This window comes from Eurosta solidaginis, chromosome 5 (assembly GCF_040869045.1).
Source record: "Eurosta solidaginis isolate ZX-2024a chromosome 5, ASM4086904v1, whole genome shotgun sequence".
Classification (NCBI taxonomy): domain Eukaryota; kingdom Metazoa; phylum Arthropoda; class Insecta; order Diptera; family Tephritidae; genus Eurosta; species Eurosta solidaginis.
Genome location: NC_090323.1, coordinates 7,303,316 through 7,329,170, shown reverse-complemented (window position 1 = coordinate 7,329,170; position 25,855 = coordinate 7,303,316). Strand labels below are relative to the sequence as shown.

The 25,855-nt window shown below is 33.5% G+C and overlaps 1 protein-coding gene across 1 annotated transcript; it reads right to left on the bottom strand.

The window, feature by feature from the left end:
- Positions 1-3,595: 3,595 nt before the first annotated feature.
- On the bottom strand, positions 3,596-23,916 carry trbl (tribbles). Its single transcript, XM_067791001.1, has 2 exons — positions 22,483-23,916; positions 3,596-5,247 (listed from the first exon to the last, which is right to left on the bottom strand). The coding sequence occupies exons 1-2, from the start codon at positions 23,364-23,366 to the stop codon at positions 4,515-4,517; spliced, it is 1,617 nt and encodes a 538-aa protein (XP_067647102.1). The 5' UTR covers positions 23,367-23,916; the 3' UTR covers positions 3,596-4,514.
- Positions 23,917-25,855: the final 1,939 nt, after the last annotated feature.

The following is a 25,855-nucleotide window of genomic DNA, read 5'->3' as shown; positions in this document are numbered from 1 at the left end:
TTTGACCGGAGCATTCAATTCAATGTTTTCTGAACTGCTTTGTTTGATATGGGCCCGTATCGTGTGATACGATCACGTAACGAAAAGCAATTTCATTCAAACGTTAAATAAGAAACTTTCAAAAGATTCGTTAAAATAATAATAAGTTATCGATCTTATGAGTATTAACCATTTCAAAGCTATTGCGATTTAAAAAATTTATTTCGATCACGGATCGTATAACACGATACAGGATCTGTTCTAGTACCTTATCAAAAAAAAAAATTCATGTTCATGTTTAAATAGCGGATTTTAAGTATTTTTATATGCTCTCAACTCGATACACCCTTTGTTAGGTATAGACATATACATATTTGAATTTACTTGCTTTTAGTATACAATTTTTACCAGTGCTTGCTGGAAACAAAAATTAGCTTATACGCTCACGAGCTTATTATCTCACACCGCAAGTTTACTCAGAAATTCCAGCGTTCACAGTGACATCAAAGCACTTGATTAGACGACAAATTAATGTGAACGTGACTAAATATACGGAAATCAAGTAGTATTTTTAAAAACATTGATGTGTACATATTCATGTACATATATCGCTCATTTACTTCAATAGTGTCATAATTCAAAAAACACAATTTTCCAGGAGAGCCATTCAAAGATTTTAATTGCCATATGTTGCGCATATAAAGGCATATTTTCATTTTTATAGCACGTGGTAAATTTCTAACTGATCACAAAGACTTTTTTATACAACATAGATCATGATATTGGGTACGTTTATATGTTATTAACTGGAAAGTCGTGTTTTTTGAGTTATGACAATATTGAAGTAAATGAGCGATATGCATTTAAATAACATGTTCAGAAAGCTCCCTTAAAAAACCTTTCAATCAAATCTAACATCTAAAGTGGCAATTTCAAAAAAGTTTTGGTTTCACTCTGTACTATCTACTGGAACAAATCAGAATTTTTAAGTTTTTGTAATACATTTTCTTGCAAAAATTCCCAACCACATGCTTAACAGGAAAAACTACCATACAGGAATTTCGTGGGTGATTCACACTCACTGGCCTTCTAAGAAACTTTCTGTTATTCCAAACAAAGCGAAAAATTTCCGCTATTTGAGTCTTGGTCCTTTAAATATTCACCGTGGAAAATACCCAGCTGTAAGTTGGTTCTAATTTTTGCCCCTATTACCGTTTACAACTCAACTCTGGTTGGGTTGAAATTTCGCAATTTGGTATTACAGATTACAACTCAACCTCGGTCGGTTGAGTTGTCTAGTCTAACAACTGTTTGTGGCATTACCGTTTACAAACTTGTGTTAGTGTAGTTGTCAAAGACATCAATATCTTACAGCTGATTACTAGCAGTTGTCTCAAACAATATTGCAGTTGTTTTGAAAAATTTAACGTTTTACAAGACGGTTCACCACCTAATTTTTAACAAAGTTGGTATCAAAAGACACGTTTCAACCTCCGATTTAAGAATCCGAAAACAAAAGTTAAAAATTTAATTTCTAATAAATTCTAATTTCATGTGGTTGTTGTATTTTGCCAGATTTTTTGTACACACTAATGCAGAAAGGCGTTGGACCCACCCAGGGTTATTTTTACAAATCGCGGCCAAAGACCGCCAACGCAGAAAGATGTTCTGTGCAAAAAAACTGTGGAACGGGCCTCATATTTCGAACCCTCTCGGGCCATTTTGTGGGTTTTTGTAAATATCTTTCGAAAGAAATAAAAGTTTTAATTTCCGCTTTTGATACCACCTCATAAAACGTTACAAAAAAAAAAAACAAACAATACCAACAATTTAAAGCCGGTAGTTAAACCTTTTTTAATCAAACAATAATCAACAATTTTGTACACATTTATAGAAAAAACAACGTTTAAACTAAGGATTACATTGAATAACTTTTGGACTTTATGGAGCGACATTCCGAAGTTGGACGAGGCTTGCCGCAGTTCGGATGCAGCCAAAATAGGTGAAATTATGCGAACGTGAGTCCCATTGATACTAATCACTACTCCTGGGAATCCTGTTTTAGAGTAAAATACAATTTTTGCTGTTTGGGTTTTAATCCACTTCGCACAAATATGCTCCTCATTAATATCTAAAACCAGTCCAACACCAAAATCATTTCCAGAGCATTTTTGATAGCTGCCGTCAGCAAGGAATCGGAGTGTGTCACAAAATTTTAAAATACGAACGCGTAGGCGGAAAGGGTCCTTAATTTTGTTTAGTAATGAGGAAAATGCTTCCTTTCAAATCTGCAAAATAACTTCATTAGAAGCTAATCATTTGTCACTTAAACATTTTCTTACTTGGTGCTTGGTAGTTCCAAGGGATTGGAATGATTAAGCGAATGTTTTCCGTATTAGCGACATGTCAATCACCAACATTTTCGCCATTATAAAATAAATTTCATATAATATCCGTTTTGCTTTTAATAACAAAATCACTTTTGCAAATGCTTAAATTTCCGCCACAAATTGATCAGCTGTTCATTTATCTGTCAAATCATCACTTTCTTAGGTTGGCAACATCAATTCAACTTCAACTGAAATAAGTTGTAATTCGTAATACCAAACAGGAGTTGACTTGTCAACTAAGTTGAGTTGTAAACGGCAATAGGGGCATTTGTTATCTGCGAGTATAATATTCACACTTGTCATTGACGTTTTCGAATTCTAGTAAATCACCTGAAAAAAATGTATGACTTAACACTGTACTCTCCCATCACTAGCAAACTGCATACATTTTCCGCACTCCAGTTCGACGGAAAAGCGTTTATGAACTATGTGCCAATAAGCACGAACGCCATCTATCGCATTTAGCATTTAACATATCGCAATTACACTATACGACAAAATAATTTTTTTCCTCGGAATTGAACAAAACCAATGTGCAGGATGGGCACATTCGAAAGTGAAGACATCTGTTATTCTTTTTGTTGTTCCCTGATATGGTTCATACAAATATTCAATAAAATGTAGTACCCTTATTCAAACCAAACGGTAAGCGAATATATTAATAATGAGCATTTTGATACCTCCCTGACATTAGGCAGCACAAATCTACCCAGTTTCCTATACCTGATATTCTCTAGGGCTATTCAGACAAGCAGAGGTAGCGGGTGACACTTTCCTTAGTCATCGCTCCTACACATATTATTGAAGACGACTCTCACATTCCTCTCGCGTTTAGGCCCAACGGTGTAACAATTCCGAACTTATACTGATATAATCCTGTAATTGAAATCGAGATTTTAACCAAACTATGGAGTTGAATAAGCAAAACAGTGGTATCTAAAAAATATTCATTAAGAAATTTATATTTTCAATTGAATTTTGTCTGCTGATAAAACATATTTTTAGCCGATAGTTGGCGCTGATATCAGGCTAGTTCAAACTTCTAATATAGACAGCGATTCGATACAATATCAAAATGTTTCCGGGAGAAAGGGAGAGTAGATTTGAAAACCTGGCTTTCTTTAAGACTATAAATCTCTCTTGGAAAAATGTGATATTTACCAAAGAGAATATAGAAATTTCTATTAATATTCGATAAATCCACAGTGCAAATAAAAACGCTGTAATTTCATATTGGATTGAGATCAAATTTCAATTATTTTTATATATTTCTTTTCTAGTTTTCAATTTCATTTTATGGCTTTTTTTCTTTTTGTATTGTTTAAAAATTTTTTTTCTATTTTTAGTTGTACATTTTTATATATAAAAATTTCCTTTTTTAAAACATTATTTGTTAAAAATCAAAACAAAAAAATTAAGCATTATTTTCTTTAAATTCTAAACATATTAACATATCTTAACACAAGCGCTAAAAAATTACTATACATATTTTATATTATGTAGGAAAATTATTGCATTTTTTTGCAAATTCAATTTTTTAATTCTTATATTTTAATTGTACATTTCAGTTTTGGAAGAATAAGTGCTAAACAACATATTACAAGAATTCAAGTCCTTAAGAAAATTCGCCGTACAAGCAGTTTAGAATTTTTTACATTTGCAGTATACTTTAAAAATGAAGAAAAAAAAATACTAAGTATTTGTTTTGTAAACAAACGAAAGGCGGTGGGCGATGTCAGGAACAATACGTTACTAAATACATAAATTAAGAAATTCAACCGTCTTAAGATTTCAATGCCACCAGCTGCCGCTGACAATGAACTTGTGTGTGCTTTGCTACACGTTTCATATCGTGTATGAGCACATTTTGATACGAAACTCAATGATGCACTTAACCATCATCCAATGAATTCCTTTTACTGCTTTATTGGCGCTACAACGGCCAAAAATGTTATAAAATTCTGCATTTCGCAGTACCTTCATGTATTGGAAAAATGTTGAACAAGGCATGTTGTGTTTGTGCAACTGCTATGAAGGCGTTTGGAGGAGAAAAATATCGTACAGCGCCTGCGCTTTGTTTGATATCCCGCTGCTACTTCCGAACGCCACGATTATCAACACAAAGGTCACTTTAGCTATGCGCAGCTACAATAGTGGCACATTCAGCGCATCAAAATCATTCTCTTCAGATTCGGTATCACGCGCTGTCTGGCAAATGCTTATATCACAGTCGGCGTCATCGTAGTCGCAGTAGGCGTCATCGTCCTCACAGCTTTCCTCCTCCTCATATTCTTCATCACTTGCGCCATCTTCGAAAGTTTGTTGTTGCAGTATCATAGCGCGCACGTCATGATTTTTGCAATATTTTTCGTAATGTCTTTGCTGCGCAGACAGCTCCTCTATACCTTGTTTTTTGTTGTCATTATTAGCCGCATCATCTTCATCGTCCATTAACCAATCATCTACATTGGTATCGACATGCAGGAACAAATTACCAAAGGGTTTTTGCTCTTTCACCCACGGCGTTAGGAATACATCTTGAGCGTGTAGACGATCTTTGTAGTTTTTACAAAGTAAAAGTAACAACAGACAACGCACTGATCTGGTGAGATTATTTGGTATTTGCACCTGGCAGTGCCGTATTATTGTGATAAGATTGCAATTTCCGCGTTCGTAGAATGGATATTGGCCGACAAGCATTGTGTAAAGTATAACACCGAGCGACCACATATCTGCTGGTTTGCCATGATAGGTGGGCTGCGGGCAGAGCAGTTCGGGCGCAGTGTAGAGCGGACAACCGATCTTGTCGCTTAACGTATCGTCCGCGGGATCGTTGAGAATCATGGAACCCTCCAATGATTCGTACTGGATTTTCGTTCTGCAATGAAAAGAAACAGAAAAATTTAATTAATAAAGTGTTTTAAAGGTTTATTTATTTAATTTATTTTTATTAATTTTATAACACTGCAGGAGGCATTTATAGGGCAATTTACAAATAAAAAATGTTAAAAAATAAAAAAGTTTTGCTAAATTTTAAAGAAATTTGTTAAAAAATCTCAAAAATTTTTTTCACAAATTTCAGAAAATTTTCTTTTTTATGTCTTACAAAACTATTGGATATTTTTCAAATCTAATCAAATTCTAAACTTTTACTGAAAGTATTTGCTATTCTTTATTACATTTACAATTTTTTTAAATCAAATTTTTTTTTTACAACTATCAGAAGTTTTTGGAGTTTAGTATTTATATTTTTTGTGATTCTTTAAAATTTTTTTTAGATTCTAACTAAAACTACACTTTATTTGGGATTTCTGCAGAATATAAAAATTATATAAACAGAAAACATTTAAAAAATGTATTAATAACTCCTTATCCTATAATTATGTTAAGCAGTGTACTTAATTTAAAATTAACGATTGCTCAATACAATCACACATTCAGATCATTACGAAAACTCCCTTTTTAATGCCAATGGCGAATATCAAAAAATTAAATTTTTCTGACTCAACAATAAAATAAATGATTTTTATGCAATTTTTTTCACTTTTTAGAGCGCTGAAATACACATTTCAATGTCGGCATTCATCGTGTGTGTGTAATTGAGTAATCCACAAAACAGCACAATCAATTACGCAGAGTAGCAAAAACCAAAAAGAAGAAACGAATTAAAAATATTACAAATTAAAATCAATTATTCAATAAAAAAATTAGAGCGCGCACCACCGCAAAAGCTCCAAACTCCATAAGACCTTTACACATTGTTTTTGTTGTTTCTCAATAGATATGATTTATAGCAGAAATGGAGCAACAGATCAGCATTTATTGCGTTCACTGATCTTTCAACTGATCGTCAAAAGTCAAATAATCAATGAAGCAAGCATTTTTTTCTTTCTTAAATTAAGGTTTTACTTTTGACTTTACTTGGTCATGAAACAACAAAAGTGGAAGGGAGTGGTATTGGTGGCGACGGACAACGTACTATTCAACTGATGACGACAGCCTTCAAACGGCGTCATTGCCGAACAACCACAACGAACATAAACCATACATAAGAGTGTTTATTTTAATATTTGTGACTGTGAATTAATAATTGCAACAAACACGACGATGACGATTGATTAAGTCAAAAACGTCAAAGTAATGAGGGAGCAATAAATGTTTTAGCAACGCCTGCGATAGCTATCGCATTGATCTACATGCGATCATGTGTGTGAGCAATGCATAAAGGGCTGACAATGAATTAAGCAATAAACAAATGAGTTAAAGCTATCAATCTTGATTTGAAATGAGCCAATAGATGAGGTATGTGCAAACCGCGTACACAACAAAGATTATGAGGTAAGCAGACAATGTGTGGTGGTTGACCAAGATCAACACGATCGTTGTTGTTGGTGACGAAAAAAAAATGGGGCGTAACAGCGACAAGAAGCTCAACAAATTTTAAAATCTTGTCAAGACGAACAATATATGCATAATTGTGAAAAGTGGGCGTGAGCAAAAAGCGACGGTGGGGTGTAGTGCAGCACGCAAATGCAAAGTTAAACTACAACGTTAACCTAATGCCCTAAGGTGATGAAGTATGAAACAGGTCTAAATGTTGAAAATCCATAATTCAACAGCTTCATGGGCAAACGAAAGAGCAAGAAGAGCGCACCAAACACGAAACATTTGCTCAGAGACTAGTGAGCACCTTGCATGCGCACAAATACTACACCATACAAGATTGGCAAACCAAGGGACGCTAAGAAACACAACAACAAAATTAGTGGTATCTTACAAAAGCCAAAATAAATAAAAACAATATCAGAAACGAAACTTTGAAATCGATTAACAACGAGAAACCTCGTGTTGACCCTGATACAAACCACTCTACAATACCTAACTACGCACTGTAATAGCCAAATTTAAAAAGCGGCTAATATGCAGAATATAAAATTAACACAGGTACATAAGTTTATAACAGACATTGAAAAGCTAAAAGATCATGTAAAAATTACGCTCATAAAAAAGAGCGCTGTTAGTCTATCGAAGTGATCTTCATCACCATCTGACCTCCTTGTAATGTGCATTGAAAAAGAGCGTGCTAGCGAAAGAGAGCGAGATCGTGGCGAACAAATTATACTCAGTAGGTAATAGACAGCGCATTATATGAAGCAATATTAAATGTTATAAAAATATATTATTAATATATTTTATGAGCAGCCATGAGGAGGCACGACGAATGTAAATATGTGGGCAAATATTTTGAGTTTTTAAGAATTGATGTTGTAATTTTTAGCGTTTGGCGGCAAATTGTATGGCGTAGGCGACACGTGCTGAGCGCAAAAAAAAGTGTAAAAACATATTTTGGATTATTTTGTAATCTTTATTTTTTATATCTTTTTTTATTGTTATTTTGATGAAAGAGCTGCGTGATTTCAAAGAAAGACGAGGCTTTGGATTTGGTGCTTTGATCATCATGATCGATTTTCACACACTTAAATTTGCTTGATCACTTTTGTGCGTGAAACAAGTTATAAACTTAAAGTAAACAAAGCGTTAATTTTTATTAATTTGAATGATATGAAATGCAGCGTTGAAATTTAGTTAAATGTTAATAGTTACAAGTTGTAGATCAGTGTCAAGGTTAGGAAACAACGGACTGCGTTTTATGTTGTTTTGTTTGTTAATTCAAAGCTATCGTGTTTATAAAGGTTTTTTTTTTATTTTTCAGTTGTACTTAAACTCTTTAGCTTTTTAATAAAAAACCAACTGCTGTGTGGCAGTTCAGAGTTAACGGTACGAGAATGCCGTAAGAAACCTTCTGAAACAAAATGGGGCATAAATCTGAAATCGAGCCAATTAGAGTTGTCCAATCACCCACAAAAAGCGTCACTCTATACCATTAGATGTGAATTGTATTTGTATTCGATTTATAATTATTCGGAAGTTTATTGCATGTGCAATTTGCTAACATTATACAGACTCGAATAGTTCGACAAAATATCGACTGCCAGGTAAAATAACACACGGCCTCTTCAGCCGTTTCGAAAACGCCCTATCTTAGAACTCAGTTGAAAAACGCCCCATTTCAGAGTTTGTTTCAAAAACGCTTTATCTGAGCTTATATTCAATAAATTCTCACATTAGCTGGGGCCTTTATGAAAAAAATTCTGCGATAAGGCATTCTTGAAGCAAATTGTGAAATAGGATGTGTTTGAAAAATGTCCTCAGATAGATTGATTTCGAACTGGCAGCCGAGATAGTGCCATATGTAAGTATTTTTAGAGGTAGATCAAAGAAGCAATCCTACAAATGCAAAGGCTTTTCTGACATTAATTCTTGATTGATTATAACTTTAGTATCGTTCCAGAAACGTAAATCTGACTCTTGTACAGGGAGCCAGACACCTCTCAATAAATCAGAACTTGCTTATAACTACAATAATAAAAGCTCTACAAACCAAGTTGGTTGATGACTCAGCTCTTGCATTGCAAAATGATGAAGCACAATTAAGTTTACTTAGTAACGTTGTAAGAAATTCAAAGTATAGAATAAAGAAATAAAAAACTAATAATATGGCTTTGCAATAACTCACACACAACCTGCATAATTTTAGAATGAACCTTGAATGAAAACAACATAAGACACGCAATTTTTATAATGAATATGAATGGGGAACTCAAAATTGGCAGTGAAACAATGCCGACAATAGCGTACGCGCTAATAAAAATGAACTTGAAATTAGAAACGTTGAACGAAATTTCACACAAACTTGAAAAACATGAAGTATTAAGGTGATAGATAAAAGCAGGTGGTAAAAATAGCAAATTATTAAATGTTAATAAGAACTTAACATTCTTAAGGCAATTTACGTAATGGAAGCTTTCAAAAAAATATCATAAATATACAATTTCGAAAGCCGGTTTTGAACTGTCCGGTTTGGTTGTTCAATTATCTACAAAAAAGAGATACAATCTATGTATATCGTTAACAATCAGCGAAAACCAAACGCTATCACCGTACAAGCCTGAAATTCTATTACTAAAAAAGTAAAGCCCGCAAAATTTGGATAACACAAACACGCAGTAGCCGGTTTGATTGTAAAATATAAAAACAAAAGCTGAACAGGAGAGAAAAAGTGCCGATTTAGAAAAACCCATAATTTACATATCAAAAGCAAGTTGAAAAAGTGAAAGTGGAAAATCTAAAGCTAACAAGCACCAAACAATAGTAGTTGCAGAAAAAGCAAACGAAGGAATAACAACGAACAAAAGGAAAAAACTAAGTTGTATGCTTAAGCGACAAATAAAAGAAACATGCAAATACTTATACAAAAATAAGAGAGAGTAGCAAAGAAAATTGTATAGTTATGCTAACGAAATTGCGCAGATATGTAAATTAGAGCGTTTGAGAAAGGACAACAAATGATTTGCGCATATGAAACAACAGAAAGCGTAAAAAAAAATAATAATAAAACAACCCTTGCTGCGTCGTCCTTTAACGACAAGAGCGACGACGATGATGATGACGATGATTATGACTTCTTTTAGCCTTGCGTGACTTCTAATGTAACAACTAAACAAAAGGCGGTAAAGGATAAATTGTAAAAAAAAAAATATCTGCGTTTTTTCTTCTTCTTTTTGTAAGGATTAAGGTAAACGAGTTCGATATTCTTGCAACGTGTTGAATGTCAAAAAGTACTGTATATAAAACAATTGACATGTGGTGTAGATGCACCAAAAACAAGAAAACGGATTGTGGCGCAAATTTGTTTTTTTTTTTGCAAATTGCGTGACAAGCAACAATTGTTCTGACAAGTGACAATGACAGCGAACAGTTTAAATATATGCAGCAGGTAATAAATATGCATAAGTGGTGAATTTTAGGGCTGTTGTCGTTATTTTTTTTTTTTCTTTTTGTAGTGGCAAAAGGATTAGGCAATCAATGAAGCATAAAAATTTGGTGCAGCGTAATAAATTTGCATTTGAAAAAAGTAATAATGGATAAAGCGAACTGAAGGGTGTACTTAGGATTTTGAAATGAGCTTTAAACAGTATTTATTAAGGATTATTAGCGAAATATTTGGCGAGAAGCTTAAGAGCGCCTGAAAATATGCAAAGTACTTAGAAGACGATTTAATTCATGGATTGAAAACAACTGTAATGGGTCAACATTAAAGCCAAAAAGATCATACTGAAGGGTTATTTCCAGCTACAAAAGAAGTACGCCAATATGTACTTATGATTATTATTAGACTTTGATACAGTGCGCCCTTTGTATATATTTACTGCGCTAGAGCCTTTTGCTGTATGTGTGGGCTTTAAAGCGTTTAATTACCTCTTCAGGTTTTTACTTCATATCACGAATGGATGAGGAGTCACGCCACCTAGATGGCAGAATCTCTGCCTTGCCTGAGCGAAGCATTCGCAGAGAATGTGAACCGACGTTCCATCCTCCAGTGTCTACATGTGCCCACAGAAGGGCTCTGGACCAAATCCACAGAAGGGCTCTGGATCAAATGATGTTGCTAACGCAACCTGTTTTGCTAGGTAGTCTGACTGCTCATTCACTTCATCTCGCTGATGCGCGGGAACCAAACCTAACAAAACCTTGTTTTTGGCTCCCAGATCATTAAGGAATCATATGCATTCACCCACTACCAATTTTCGTAAATTTCTTTCGGCAACAAAAATTCTGTTTATGAAACGTTATTTAATTTCTTTTATATTTCCGCAAATAAGCACTTTACACAATCCGTTACTACTTTGGTGGTTGGCCCTTATCAGCAATTGCTACCGTAATATGTAAATTATCAAATATTTGATTGGCAAGCAAAAACAGCGAATTGGCTGCTGCAATAATCAGAACGATTGCAAAAAAGTCTTTTGCAATTTGCTCTACTTAATTAAAGTAAACATTTATTGCATGAAAAAAGGTTTCTTTATATTTCTTAAAATCTTTTTGTTTATTTTGTTCTTTGGTTTTTTTTGTGCATATTTCATTTTGTTTTTTTTTTCGTAATAAAAATTGCTACTAGTTCTTGCCTTAATTTTCGCCAATCAAAAGCTATTCACATTTATCAGTGTTGTTATTTTTTATAGCTTTTAATGACCTCAATAACGCCTACGTCATTGCCAGCAACAGCAGAACAAAAACCACATGAAATATAATAAATCGCATTCAACAGACAACACACAATCGCAAAGCGAAGCGAATAAGCAATGAAATAAAGGAGAATAACAATAAGAAATTACAGTCAGCAACAGTTACGTTTGCGCTTATTGCCACATGCCAAAACACGTTAGTAGACAATAACAACAACAACTATAACTAAAGCAACAACAGCAACATCGGCAACAGCAATCAAATGCGCAATGGCAACAGTGATGGTCATCATTGGCAGCTGCCAGCACTGACAGTGGCAAACATACGAAACGCCAAAAGCTACAACAAAAACTTAAACAAGAAAGACTTACAAAAACAACAACAAAAGTTGTATGTAGCAACAGCAGCAAGAAGAGCGGAAAACGCTAGCAATTTACAAATTGCAATGGCAATGGCACCAAAATTACAAAGTACGGGAAAATACAAAAAAAGTCAAAATAAAATACAAAATATCAGAAAAGTAATGATGAAAGACAAGCGCAAGGCAACAAAAAAACTACATAAACAAAATCTAGAATTGTTGGCAACAAGTCAAGCGATTGCGTTATTGGTGCTAGACAACAATAACAACAACAGTCATTATGCACAGCCAACGTTAATAACTAGAACAAGAATTGCAGCATTCGCAATCGCAAAAATTCTTGACGCAATAACAGCAGCTGTGGCAGCAATGTTGCTTAAACATGACATAGCAACAACGCATACACATATGTGCATACATGACAAATATATATGTTCGTTTTTTTTTAATATTGAAGAACAAAAAATTTAAAATTAAAATTAAAAACCATTAAAACAAAATCTTAAGCAAAACCAATTTTATAAAAAAAACTTTTAGTAAAACTTGTATTCAGAAAAAATTAAGCATGTAAAAATTATGCAATAAAAGTTTATAAGAAAATCCAGTTTTTAAATAAAAGTATAACGTGCAAAATAAACTTTTAACAAAAAAAATAAATTTTTAATAAAAAAAAATTTATTTATTACAATATTTAAGAAACAAAATACAAATATTAAAACTAAATTGAAATTTTAATAACAGAATAATAGAAGTTTATAAATAAATATATTAAATCCAAAAAAAATGTAAAAAAAAATATTTATTACAATATTTAAGAAACAAAATAAAAATACAGCTGCTTCGGCCGTTTTTTGGTATTAAACAAAAATTTTAATTTAAATTAAAAGAAATTTGGCACACAATTCATCAAAATAAAAATATTAAAATGAGATTACATAAAAGTGTAAATTCGTAAAAAATGTCAAAATTAAAAAAATACATAGCCGATATTTTAACAAAAAATATTTTTCAACATGAATTTCATTTTATGATTTAATAGAGCCAAGTTTAGGAAGTAAAAAATTTTAAATTAAAAAAAAAATGGAATTCGTGAACACAAAAATTTAATTATAAAGAGAGAAATTCTACACTGAAAATCATTTATAAAAAAATATTTTGAAATTAAAAATAGTTTCCATTTGCAAAATATTTAAAGCACGTTACTAAAAATTTAAACTAAAAACCAGCTTCCATAATATATGTTAAATATCTTAAAAAAACGAGTTTCATTATACATTTTTATGAAAATAAATTGGTTAAAATATGTGTATAGTAATAACTAAAAAAATATACAAAAATTATTATATGAAAATAAAAATTTTAAAAATGCAAGTTTAAAAAATTAAAAAGCTTAAAATTTTGTAAAAAAAAAACTCAAAATTTCATCTACTTATAAAAACTTCTATAAAACTGATTTTGCTGCCCATTTTTCGAAAACAAACTTTTAATTACAGTGTTAGAAATTAAGTATAAAAAATTTCAAATTTGAAAGAGTTTCAAGAATAAAAGAATAAAATAAGTACATAACTGTAAAATTTAGTAAAAAAATTCTTATTAAAAACGAAAAAAAAAAAATAAATACATTTTTTTAATTACTAATATGTACCTCTGTTGTCGTGTTGAAATTTTGTCCTCTCTTTTTTGAATTTCCAATACAAAGCTAAAACTCAAATCAATTACAAAATGAAATGGTCACACAGAAATTTGTTGAGAGCGCATCAACTCTTTTTTGGTTTTGCTATTTTATTATTGCATTATATTTAAACAAACAAAATTTACAACAGAGCGCAAGCAAAAAAAAACAAAACAATGTAGTCAATGTTGCGACAATACCAACCAAGTAGTCCCCAAAAAAGGCGAACCGTTTCGCTGAGTCAACGGCAGCCCGCTGTGGTTGAGTGTTAAAAGTGTCTATCGGCCTAAAGCAATTTCTGGGCATTTTTTTTTTTTTTTTTTTTTTGTTTATTTGACCAGTTTGCTGCGTTTATCATGTCTATTTTCATGTGTGCGTGTACGTGAATGGGTGGGTGCTTATATTAATTACCGGATAAGCTGTGGTAATGTGTTTGTATTGCATTACAGCGAATAAACATTACACAAAACATTTGCTGGGAAATCATCAATGTGCGATTGCAGCAATTTCGGCTTTTTGTGCCTGCAAATTCGTATTTTATGTGTGTTAGTAGGAGGACTTTATATAATTTTATTTTGTTTTTCTTTTGACTTTTTATTTTCTTTATTTCTGTATTTATTATATGGCTGTTTTTGTATTAGTCCCGAAGTTTTTGTTGAATTCTTTAATTACAAAAAAAAAATATATATATATAAATACGAAATTAAAAATTTTGAGATAAACTTGCATTTTTGGCAATTAAAACTGTTTGATAATTTTGTATTTACAATTTTTATTTTCTAAATTATTTTATTAAATTTTTTATGTATTCTTTTAACTTTTGTATTTTTTTTTTTTTTTTTAATTTATGTTTCTTTTCTTAATTCTTTTATTATTATGCTCACGTTTTTTATTTCGCTTCTTATATTTTTTGCAGGTTTTTAATCTCTATTTTTTTCTTTGAAGATTGATTTAGTTGTTTTTTTTTTTTTGCTTAGACGAATATGTCTGGGAGACTTTTTTGGTTTTATTTTCCATTTCTATTTATTAAAATAGAATAAAAAAGATTAATTTTAATGCACATCATTTCAAATGTAAAACAAAATCCATCTCGCCTTCACTTTTTTATCTTAATGAAATTGTAAGTAGTTTTGCTTGTAAATGATTTCCACAGCCAGAGTGTACATATATCTCATCTTTTAGCGATTACGGAATTTTTAATGTCTACGACTAGCGCACAAGAAAATGTACACTTAGTGTCAAAAGTAAACAGACGACAAACGAAAAATTAAAAAATATTGTGGTGTTCAAGGAAAATATAAATTTATATTAAAAAAAAATATTTATTGATTTTTATACTCAGTTGAGCAGAGCTCACAGAGTATATTAAGTTTGATTGGATAACGGTTGGTTGTACATATATAAAGGAATCAAGATAGATATAGACTTCCATATATCAAAATAATCAGGATCGAAAAAAAATTTGATTGAGCCATGTCCGTCCGTCCGTCCGTCCGTCCGTCCGTCCGTCCGTTAACACGATAACTTGAGTAAATTTTGAGGTATCTTGATGAAATTTGGTATGTAGGTTCCTGAGCACTCATCTCAGATCGCTATTTAAAATGAACGATATCGGACTATAACCACGCCCACTTTTTCGATATCGAAAATTTCGAAAAACCGAAAAAATGCGATAATTCATTGCCAAAGGCGGTTAAAGCGATGAAACTTGGTAGATGGGTTGACGTTATGACGCAGAATAGAAAACTAGTAAGATTTTGGACAATGGGCGTGGCACCGCCCACTTTTACAAGAAGGTAATTTAAAAGTTTTGCAAGCTGTAATTTGGCAGTCGTTGAAGATATCATGATGAAATTTGGCAGGAACGTTACTACTATTACTATATATGTGCTAAATAAAAATTAGCAAAATTGGATGAAGAACACGCCCACTTTTTAAAAAATTTTTTTTTTTAATTCAAATTTTAACAAAAAAGTTAATATCTTTACTGTATATAAGTAAATTAAGTCAAAATTCAACTCCAGTAATGATATGATGCAACAAAATCCAAAAATAAAAGAAAATTTCAAAATGGGCGTGGCTCCGCCCATTTTCATTTAGTTTGTCTAGAATACTTTTAATGCCATAAGTCGAACAAAAATTTACCAATCCTTCTGAAATTTGGTAGGAGCATAGACTCTGTGACGGTAACTGTTCTCTGTGAAAATGGGCGAAATCGGTGGAAGCCACGCCCAGTTTTTATACACAGTCCACCGTCTGTCCTTCCGCTCGGCCGTTAACACAATAACTTGAGCAAAAACCGATATATCTTTACTAAACTTAGCCCACGTACTTATCTGAACTCACTTTATCTTGGTATAAAAAATGGCCGAAATCCGACCATAACCACGCCCACTTTATCGATATCGAAAATTACGAAAAATGAAAAAAATGCCATAATTTTATACCAACTACGAAAAAAGGGATGGAACATGGTAACTGGATTGGTTTATTGACGCATAATATATCTTTGGAAAAAGCTTTGTAAAATGGGTGTGACACCTACCATATTAAGTAGAAGAAAATGAAAAAGTTCTACAAGGCGAAATCAACAGCCCTTGGAATCTTGGCAGGAATACTGTTAGTGGTATTGCATATATAAATAAATTAGCAGTACCCGACAGATGATTTTCTGGATCACCTGGTCCACATTTTGGTCGATATCGCGAGAACGCCTTCACATATACATCTAAGGGCCACTCGCTTTTAAAACCCTCATTAATACTTTTAATTTGATATCCATATCGTACAAACATATTCTAGAATCACCCTGGCCCACCCTAATGGCGATATCTCGAAAAGGCGTCCACCTATAGACCTAATGCCCACTCCCTCTTAAAATGCTCAGTAACACCTTTCGTTTGATACCCATATCGTACAAACATTCTAGAGTCACCCCTGGCCCACCCTAATGGCGATATCTCGAAAAGGCGACCACCTATATACCTAATGTCCACTCCCTCTTAAAATGCTCAGTAACACCTTTCGTTTGATACCCATATAGTACAAACAATCTAGAGTCACCCCTGGCCCACCCTAATGGCGATATCTCGAAAAGGCGTCCACCTATAGACCTAATGCCCACTCCCTCTTAAAATGCTCAGTAACACCTTTCGTTTGATACCCATATCGTACAAACATTCTAGAGTCACCCCTGGCCCACCCTAATGGCGATATCTCGAAAAGGCGTCCACATATAGACCTAATGCCCACTCCCTCTTAAAATGCTCAGTAACACCTTTCGTTTGATACCCATATCGTACAAACATTGTAGAGTCACCCTTGGTCCACCTTTATGGCGATATCTCGAAAAGGCGTCCACCTATAGAACTAAGGATTACTCCCTTTTAAAATACCCATTACCACCTTTCATTTGATACCCATATCGTACAAACACATTCTAGAGTCACCCTGGCCCACCCTAATGGCGATATCTCGAAAAGGCGTCCACCTATAGACCTAATGCCCACTCCCTCTTAAAATGCTCAGTAACACCTTTCGTTTGATACCCATATCGTACAAACATTCTAGAGTCACCCCTGGCACACCCTAATGGCGATATCTCGAAAAGGCGTCCACCTATAGACCTAATGCCCACTCCCTCTTAAAATGCTCAGTAACACCTTTCGTTTGATATCCGTACAAACATTCTAGAGTCACCCTTGGTCCACGTTTATGGCGATATCTCGAAAAGGCGTCCACCTATAGAACTAAGGATTACTCCCTTTTAAAATACTCATTACCACCTTTCATTTGATACCCATATCGTACAAAAACATTCTAGAGTCACCCCTTTCCCACCCTAATGGCGATATCTCGAAAAGGCGTCCACCTATAGACCTAATGCCCACTCCCTCTTAAAATGCTCAGTAACACCTTTCGTTTGATACCCATATCGTACAAACATTCTAGAGTCACCCCTGGCTCACCCTAATGGCGATATCTCGAAAAGGCGTCCACCTATAGATCTAATACCCACTCCATCTTAAAATGATCAGTAACACCTTTCGTTTGGTACCCATATCGTACAAACACATTCTAGAGTCACCCCTGGCCCACCCTAATGACGATACTTCGAAAAGGCGTCCACCTATAGACCTCATGCCCACTTCCTCTTAAAATGCTTAGTAGCACCTTTCGTTTGATACCCATATCGTACAAACATTCTAGAGTCACCATTGGTCCACCTTTATGGCGATATCTCGAAAAGGCGTCCACCTATAGAACTAAGGATTACTCCCTTTTAAAATACTCATTACCATCTTTCATTTGATACCCATATCATACAAACACATTCTAGAGTCACCCCTGGCCCACCCTAATGGCGACATTTCGAAAAGGCGTGCACCTATAGACCTAATGCCCACTCCCTCTTAAAATGCTCAGTAACACCTTTCATTTGATTCCCATATCGTACAACTAGAGACACCCCTGGTCCACCTTTATGGCGATATCTCGAAACGGCGTCCACCTATGGAACTAAGGATCACTGCTTTTCAAAATATTCATTAACAGCTTTCATTTGATACCCATATCGTACAAACATATTCTAGAGTCACCCCTGGTCCACCTTTATGGCGATTTCTCGAAAAGGCGTTCACTTATAGAACTAAAGCCCATTCCCTTTTAAAATACTCATTATCACCTTTCATTTGATACCCATATCGTACAAACACATTCTAGAGTCAGCCCTGGTCCACCTTTATGGCGATATCCCTAAATGGCGTCCATCCATAGAACTATGGCCTACTCTCTCTTAAAATACTCTTTAATACCTTCCATTTGATACACATGTCATACAACCACATTCCAGGGTTACCCTAGGTTCATTTTCCTACATGGTGATTTTCCTTATTTTGTCTCCATAGCTCTCAACTGAGTATGTAATGTTCGGTTACACCCGAACTTAGCCTTCCTTACTTGTTTTAATGAAAATTTACAAAAAGAGATAACAAAAATGAGTACATAAAAAGGAAGATAATAAACAAACAACAACAACAAGATAATAAACCTAAAAAAATAAATTTATTATATTAATTAAAAAAAAGCATGCTTATGTCAAATTTACATATTATACTATAATTATAAAATTAAAAATAATAAAATAAATAAAAAAAAATTTAAATTAACTTCGGAAAACAAAAGTTCTAATATTTATGAACAAACTTTATTGATTTGTTTACAAAATAAATATTTACAAAAACAATAAAGTAGAAAACTTAAACTTATATGATATTTAGTTAAAAATATTTCAACGTAACACAAAATGTAGAAAAAAAATAATCAAAAAATTAAAATAAATATTTAAAATTACAGAATATAATTTAAAATATATTTAAACAATTACAAATAACTGAAACGGAACAGGATTAAATTCATACATTTTAGAAAAAATTTTTAAATCAACTAAAGCTCCTAAAATATTAAATAAAAAAGTATAATAAAAATTACTACTTAGAAATTAGTTAATTTATTTTATTTTATTTTTTTTTTTTTATTCTCAAAATCATAGATTTTTGAAAGCTGTTTGTATGCATACTTTCATTGCTGAGTGTAACATTAAGCAATGTATGCAATTCAAAAATTGCGTAGCACATGATTTGCCGCTCTTAGCATTGCTTAGGGCACACCTCTCAAATTTTAATGGTGTGCAAACATACCTACATAGAAATGAATATTCCCAACAATATAAGACTATTTATTGGTCATGTCTCGTAAGCTGTTTGTTGTCATAATGAATGGGATATTAAAAAAAATTTTTTTAATATTTCATGCCAAAAATATTACTGCTTGCACAATATTATGCGCTCTCGGCAGAGTATTTTTTTTGTTTTATTTTCTATGTTCTGGCTGCGTAAACGCATATAACACACGTGCGCGCCCCAAACTAGCACCATATCTGTAAAAAATATTATTTCGGCACAATAAATCGCCAACATTGATTATCAGCTGCCACTTGGAATGGGCAAAACAATCTAATAAATTGCATCCATACAACACCAAGCATAGCAGTACAACGCCTCAAGTCGTTTTTCTTTGCTACACAAATGACAGCTCATTGCACCACATACAAATGCAATGCCGCTCAATGCTTGCTTGTATTGAGCTGCTGCACCCACCGTCACCATCACCAGTACGGGCTACCCGGTATGGGTACTTGTTCAATGTTATTGCGAATGCGTGTACGTTGTGTTTTTGTTGGAGCAAATGCAAATGCAATGGCAATCGTGTTTATGAGTAGCTCAACGTTTAGGAGACGTTCGTACCCTCTGTATGACCATCGAGTCAAGTTTGCTCGGGGTATATGGTAATGACGAGTTTACAAAAAAAAATAGTTTTCATTGTGGCTCTATCTAGCTTATGGAGCTAAATTGATTTATTTATGTGCATTCATACGCCTTACACACATATGTATATGTATGTATACAAATGCGTGTTGCAAAACTATGCACACATACATATGTTTTTGTAAGTCCGAAGGTTTTTACAAAACCAGTAAGAGAAACAAAATCAAAGTACTAAGCTCCAAAGATTATTGCTATGTGATGAGAGTAATAGCTCCAAAACTCACACAACAGCTGTACTGCACACTGGGGCCTCTGTATATCGGTTCTCATTCTGTTAACTCAACATGTACAGTCGAGTCGCTAACATAGCGCTGTTTAGGGATTCTCACTTTCAATAACAAACTCGAAATATACAATTAAATGAATTATTATTGTGAAGTAAACAAAGTTATCAGGCCTCTATTTTGGACTCACAAGGGGAAGGTGGTGTCAATTGGTAGCTATGTACACAATCGCAGCTTATGCGTTTGCTAATCATGCCTTTTTTGGTGCAAACTCAAGACTGTGGTGACTTTGGCGGTTTTTATAGTATTTTTATCTTTTTTTAATGCATGATATGCCGCTGATTTTGCTTGTATACATACATAAATATGCAAATTTAATTTTTTTTAAGCCGTTTTTTCAACGCCAATGTTGACATTTTAGTTTAAATGAGCCAATTGATTTATGCGCAACAATTTATTGTAATTTAGATTTTTTTATTAATTTTTTATTCCAAAAAATTCTTTACTTGCTAGGTAATTGTATTAATTTAAATTTTGTAGAACAAGCAATTGTTATAAGTATACATGACTGAAGGTCTATAAACTAATTTTCTAAATTTTTAAATAAAAAAATTCTATAAGATTAATTGTAATTTTCTAAAAAGATAAAGTTGTTAAAAAAATATTTTTGAAAACCAAAGTTTTTTAAAATTTTTGGGTTTGGCATTTTATAAATTTTAAATAAAGAACAACTAAGGCATGACGTAGCTGAATGCGTCTGTAACCATTTCAACTATCGTAGGAGTGCGGGTTCGACTCCCACTCCCAGGAGAAAAGGCTTTGAAGAGATTTACAAGGTATAAAGTTGTTAAAAAAATATTTTTGAAAACCAGTTTTTTAAAATTTTTGGGTTTGGTATTTTATAAATTTTAAATAAAGAACAACTAAGGCATGACGTAGCTGAATGCGTCTGTAACCATTTCAACTATCGTAGGAGTGCGGGTTCGACTCCCACTCCCAGGAGAAAAGGCTTTGAAGAGATTTACAAGGTATAAAGTTGTTAAAAAAATATTTTTGAAAACCAAAGTTTTTTAAAAATTTTGGGTTTGGCATTTTATAAATTTTAAATAAAGAACAACTAAGGCATGACGTAGCTGAATGCGTCTGTAACCATTTCAACTATCGTAGGAGTGCGGGTTCGACTCCCACTCCCAGGAGAAAAGGCTTTGAAGAGATTTACAAGGTATAATTGAAACAGCGTCGCCTTGTCCGTCCTGATGGCAAGTTGTTTAAATTTTTCCCAAATTATTAAATAAATTAAGAAAATATCTTCGAAAACAAACATGTTCAAAAAAACTCTGTCATAAATTGGTAAAAGAACTTTTAACAAATTAAAAAAGAAAATATTTTATTTTTTCAAGATTTTATGAATAAAAACATTTATCTTATAATTTTCTACAAAATTTCCCTTAAAATTTCAAAATACAAATACATACCTACATAAATAACATTTTGAGTTGGTCCCTAATGGAACCAGTAAGGCTACTAAAGATACACGTCGTCAGGAAAAAAGGTTCCAAGAGTAGGAAAACTTGATTGTTATGAAAATGGTGACTAATCTAAGTACACTACGCGAACATTTCAGATGGACGCTAAGAACATATTTGGGATATTGCAAAGCTGTGGGAAGAGAAGACTAAAATCCACAATCGCTTTCATAAGAACTGTGTTCTAACAGCAGGTAGCCTAAATGAAAGCATTAATTATGCCCTATAGATTTTTAAATTTCAAATGGCTTTTCCCCAGCACAGTTGAACATGTTAAAGAGTCCTATTAAAGTTCAAAAGTGAGCCGGAAATTAGACGCAAAGAAACCTTTGCTGGTACTACAAGCATGCGAGACTCCATTCTCTAAAATGTCCAGTACTGTGAAAACTTGGAAATTTTTTGGCCTATCTTAGATGCGTTAGACCACTAATAGTAGGCATTTTACCCGACCTAGCAGTAATACAAGAGCTGTGCTCAGAACCGGAACTTCCCAGTGTTTCCTATTGGAGCCAGAACATTTAAAGTTAATGTCGCATAATCATAGTCAAATTAAAATAGATATTAAATTTAGTTGCAGCTTTTTGGCATAATTTTCTATGAGCTATCTGTCAAAAAAGCTGAAACTAAATTTAAAACCTATTTTATTTTGACTACGATTATGCGCCAATATTTTTAATTTACAGATATTTATTTGAATAATTACAAAAATTTACTAAACTGAATGGCTGAGGAAACAAAATATTTTCTATAAAATTACTCAGCTGGGATAGTACCTTGCAGATAATCAGGCATATTATTGGGTTCCCAAACATAACATATTAGCCACAAATAAAATACGGATTTTTTTATTAACATACCTCGCTTCATCAATGAAGTAAAACCGCTTTAGCTTCAAATCCCTCAATATGATGCCGTTTTGATGGCACAACAACACCGTTTCGCTAATTTGATGAAATAACGCACGCGCTTCATCCTCACCCAAACGTCTCTTATTTCTTATATACGTATGCAAATCCTCATAGATACCCTCCGCACCCTCACTCGCTTGTGGTAACGCAAATATTAAATAAGAACGATTTTTCTCCTTTGGCACAATATCATGAATATTCCTTATAAGCGTATGACCATAAATTGAACTTTTGGCACGATCACCAGCGTGTTTGATATCAAAATATGCGCGCTGCACTTTATCAAAGGGTTCATTTATAATCTTACAAATATATTCCTTCTCCGTGAATACATCGGTACAGCGTAGATTGGATGCATTTCGATCGATGAGATGACGATAAGAGGATGGCGTTTTCGCTGCTACTTCTGGTGGTATGGGATAGACTTGCGTGCTTATCAGAAAGCGATTTTTTAACATTTTTACGCTTTCTTCTTCGCCACCACATTGCTCTGGACGCAGTGTTGGCATATCACCACAAAAACTGCCTGGTGTACCCAATTTACCACGTATGCGCTCCAGCACACCAGAATCGGCTAGCGATTTTTTAGGCGTACAAAAATGTTCATCGCTCTCCTGGCTGCTAAGCAGACGGGACGTTGTCGCCGATGCAGGATAGCAAGTGCTTGACGGAGTTAGGGTAATATCCATAGATTCCGAGCTGATGGAGGACGCAGGCGATGCAGGCGAATAATTCAGCATTTTGATGTGACTCAGGCTGTTGTTGGTGCTGGGCGTTGAAGGCAACGTTGGCGGCAGCTGCTGCATTCTAACACTACTGCTGGTGGTATCCATTTTAAGTTTTAAATGTTTTTATAATTCAAATTAGTGTTTTTTTTTTAATTTACCGACTTGTTATCACAGTCCAATTTTTTGTATTTTATTTATCACTTGTTTCTGTTCTCAGCTTTCTTTTTGCTTCTCTTCTTTCAGCCATAACTTTTTTTTAATCAGAAAAAGACCATTGTTGCATTGTTGCTTTTCTTTTTTATGTTCACTTTGGCAACCTTTTTTTTCACTGTTTACTGTTATAAAAACGCGGAATTGGTTTTTGCCTGCACTTTTTTATTAGCAATAATACGTTACAAACTTTTTTGCAATCAGGCATGAATTCATACAAATCTTATTTCATTCACTTAGGAAATAACGAACCGCGCTACAACAAATATTTTCTGTGCTCCTTCTCGTTTGACTGCGCTTCTTTCACGAATTCACAACTGGCGCGCTCATTCGCTGGAAATCAACTGAAATGTTTCAATGCAAGCAACGCGTATTTCAAAATTTTTTAAACGACTAAAATCAACATTTTCTGCTACTCAACGCTGTGTTGTAATTTTTCATTTATTTGTTTTGCTTTGCTCTTTAGCTTTGTTGAACGAGATTTGCTAGCTGTTCGCTCTTTTCGAAATCTCTCATATAAAGGTGCTAGCGCATGTGCCGCTATCACGGGCAACTTTTTGAGTTGCTTTAGTGCTGCAGCAAGTGCGGGTAATTCCGTGTTAACGAAAGTAAGTCCATTTATATTGGTAACATGAAATAGTCTTCTAGAAGTACGAAAGGAAAACTAAGAAATCAGTTGGTCGGTCTGCCTGCCAATCCGTCCATTTTACTGCAAACTTAATCTTTACGTTTTGAGTCACTGCATGAAACGAAACATTCGTTCTCATACCTTGTGCCGTTTTCTAGCATTTTTGACGTCACCTGTCCCGTGAATCTCTCGTAGTTCATACCACAGCAGCCTCCAAAGCTAATCTGCACCATTCTCAAAATCAAAAGGACACATTCACAGTCGATATTAAGTATGTACCTAAAGATAATTAAAGCTTTATGATATAATTTCCATTGGTCGGATGCCAAAAAAGCATAAAATAACTTTAAGTAACTACAAAGCTGATCTGGAGTAGGAATTTGCAGGTCAATTTTGAAAAAATTTTACCTTTTTATTTAAGCTATAGCTAGAGTTCGTCGATATCATTGTGAGCAGAATATCCACTTACCACCAAGGGTTCCCTGTTAAGTAAAAATATTCCTGGAGAGCCAATACATTAAGCAAGAAAATTGCGTTTTTAAGTTAAAATACTTTTAGCACTTCAAGCAGATTTTTCGTGGGAACTAGTGGATCGTATTAATAAGATCAAAGCATTTGTTTCTGCTACAAATTTTAGAACTTTTATTAAAATGTTAAACCTTCCTCCTCTTTTACTTCTTTAACAACTGTAATATTTTTAAATACAAAATTTATTATTAATTTTCAAAGCTAGCATCTAGCAATTTCAGAGGCAGACAATACAGATTTTTCTAAACTTGTCTTACGATAAATCTTTCTACTATAAGTTGCTCCACATAGTATGCTTCCTACCCTTCCCTTAAGTTTCTGTTCTCCAACCCTTATTTGCGTTTGTTTGTAGTCGTTTTTGATTTTCCGCTATTTATCATCTCTTTTTCTCTCTATCACTGCTCTCAATTTGAATTTCATTATTTCTAATTTCGTTTCTCAAATCTCACTTTCTCTCAACTGAGAACTTGGATAATTGTTCTAAATGTTCAGAGCTGCTGTTTGAAGAAATTATACTTTTTATTTTGCGACTACTTTTCTGCTCCTTTTTGACAGCGAAAATTAACCAAATCAGCTGTTTGAAACAGTATCAAACCCATCAAAGCATGGCGGAACGATACAAGGTGGCAGTATGGGACAACTGATTATGAACTTCTTTCATTTGATTTGATACATCAACTTCTGGCGCACGACGATTTTGACATTTGTCCATCAAATTTACAAAAAAAAGTTCATGGAATTTCTCTTTATGTTTGTAGGTATGTCACCATGCTGCCACCTTGCATCGTTCCGTCATGCATCAAAGCATCTGAGATAACTACAGAATGAAATTCCCTTTGAGAATTTACTATGAGTCAAAGTATTAAGCCAGTTCTTTACTTTTTGCCAAAATTTAAATTCAGTGCAGCTGACTTACTTTTATGATCAACATTTTATTGTAGAAAAATAATCTTTTTAGAACAACAAATATACGATTGAATAGTATAAATTTTATTAACATGAAAAACGGCTCATGTGCTATTTCTTTAATACCAAAACTCCTAAAATACGTTTTGCCTTCATATTCCAACTATGTAACTTCTACACATTATTAAGTGATACGCTCTTTACTGCTTTTCTTACATGCAACTCTCAAATTGAATTTTTTCTCTTCATTTAAATTCTGTGTGTGAGTACAGTTGACGCTAGCCTACTACAATTTTTGTAGCAGCACAGCAGCACACAGAGT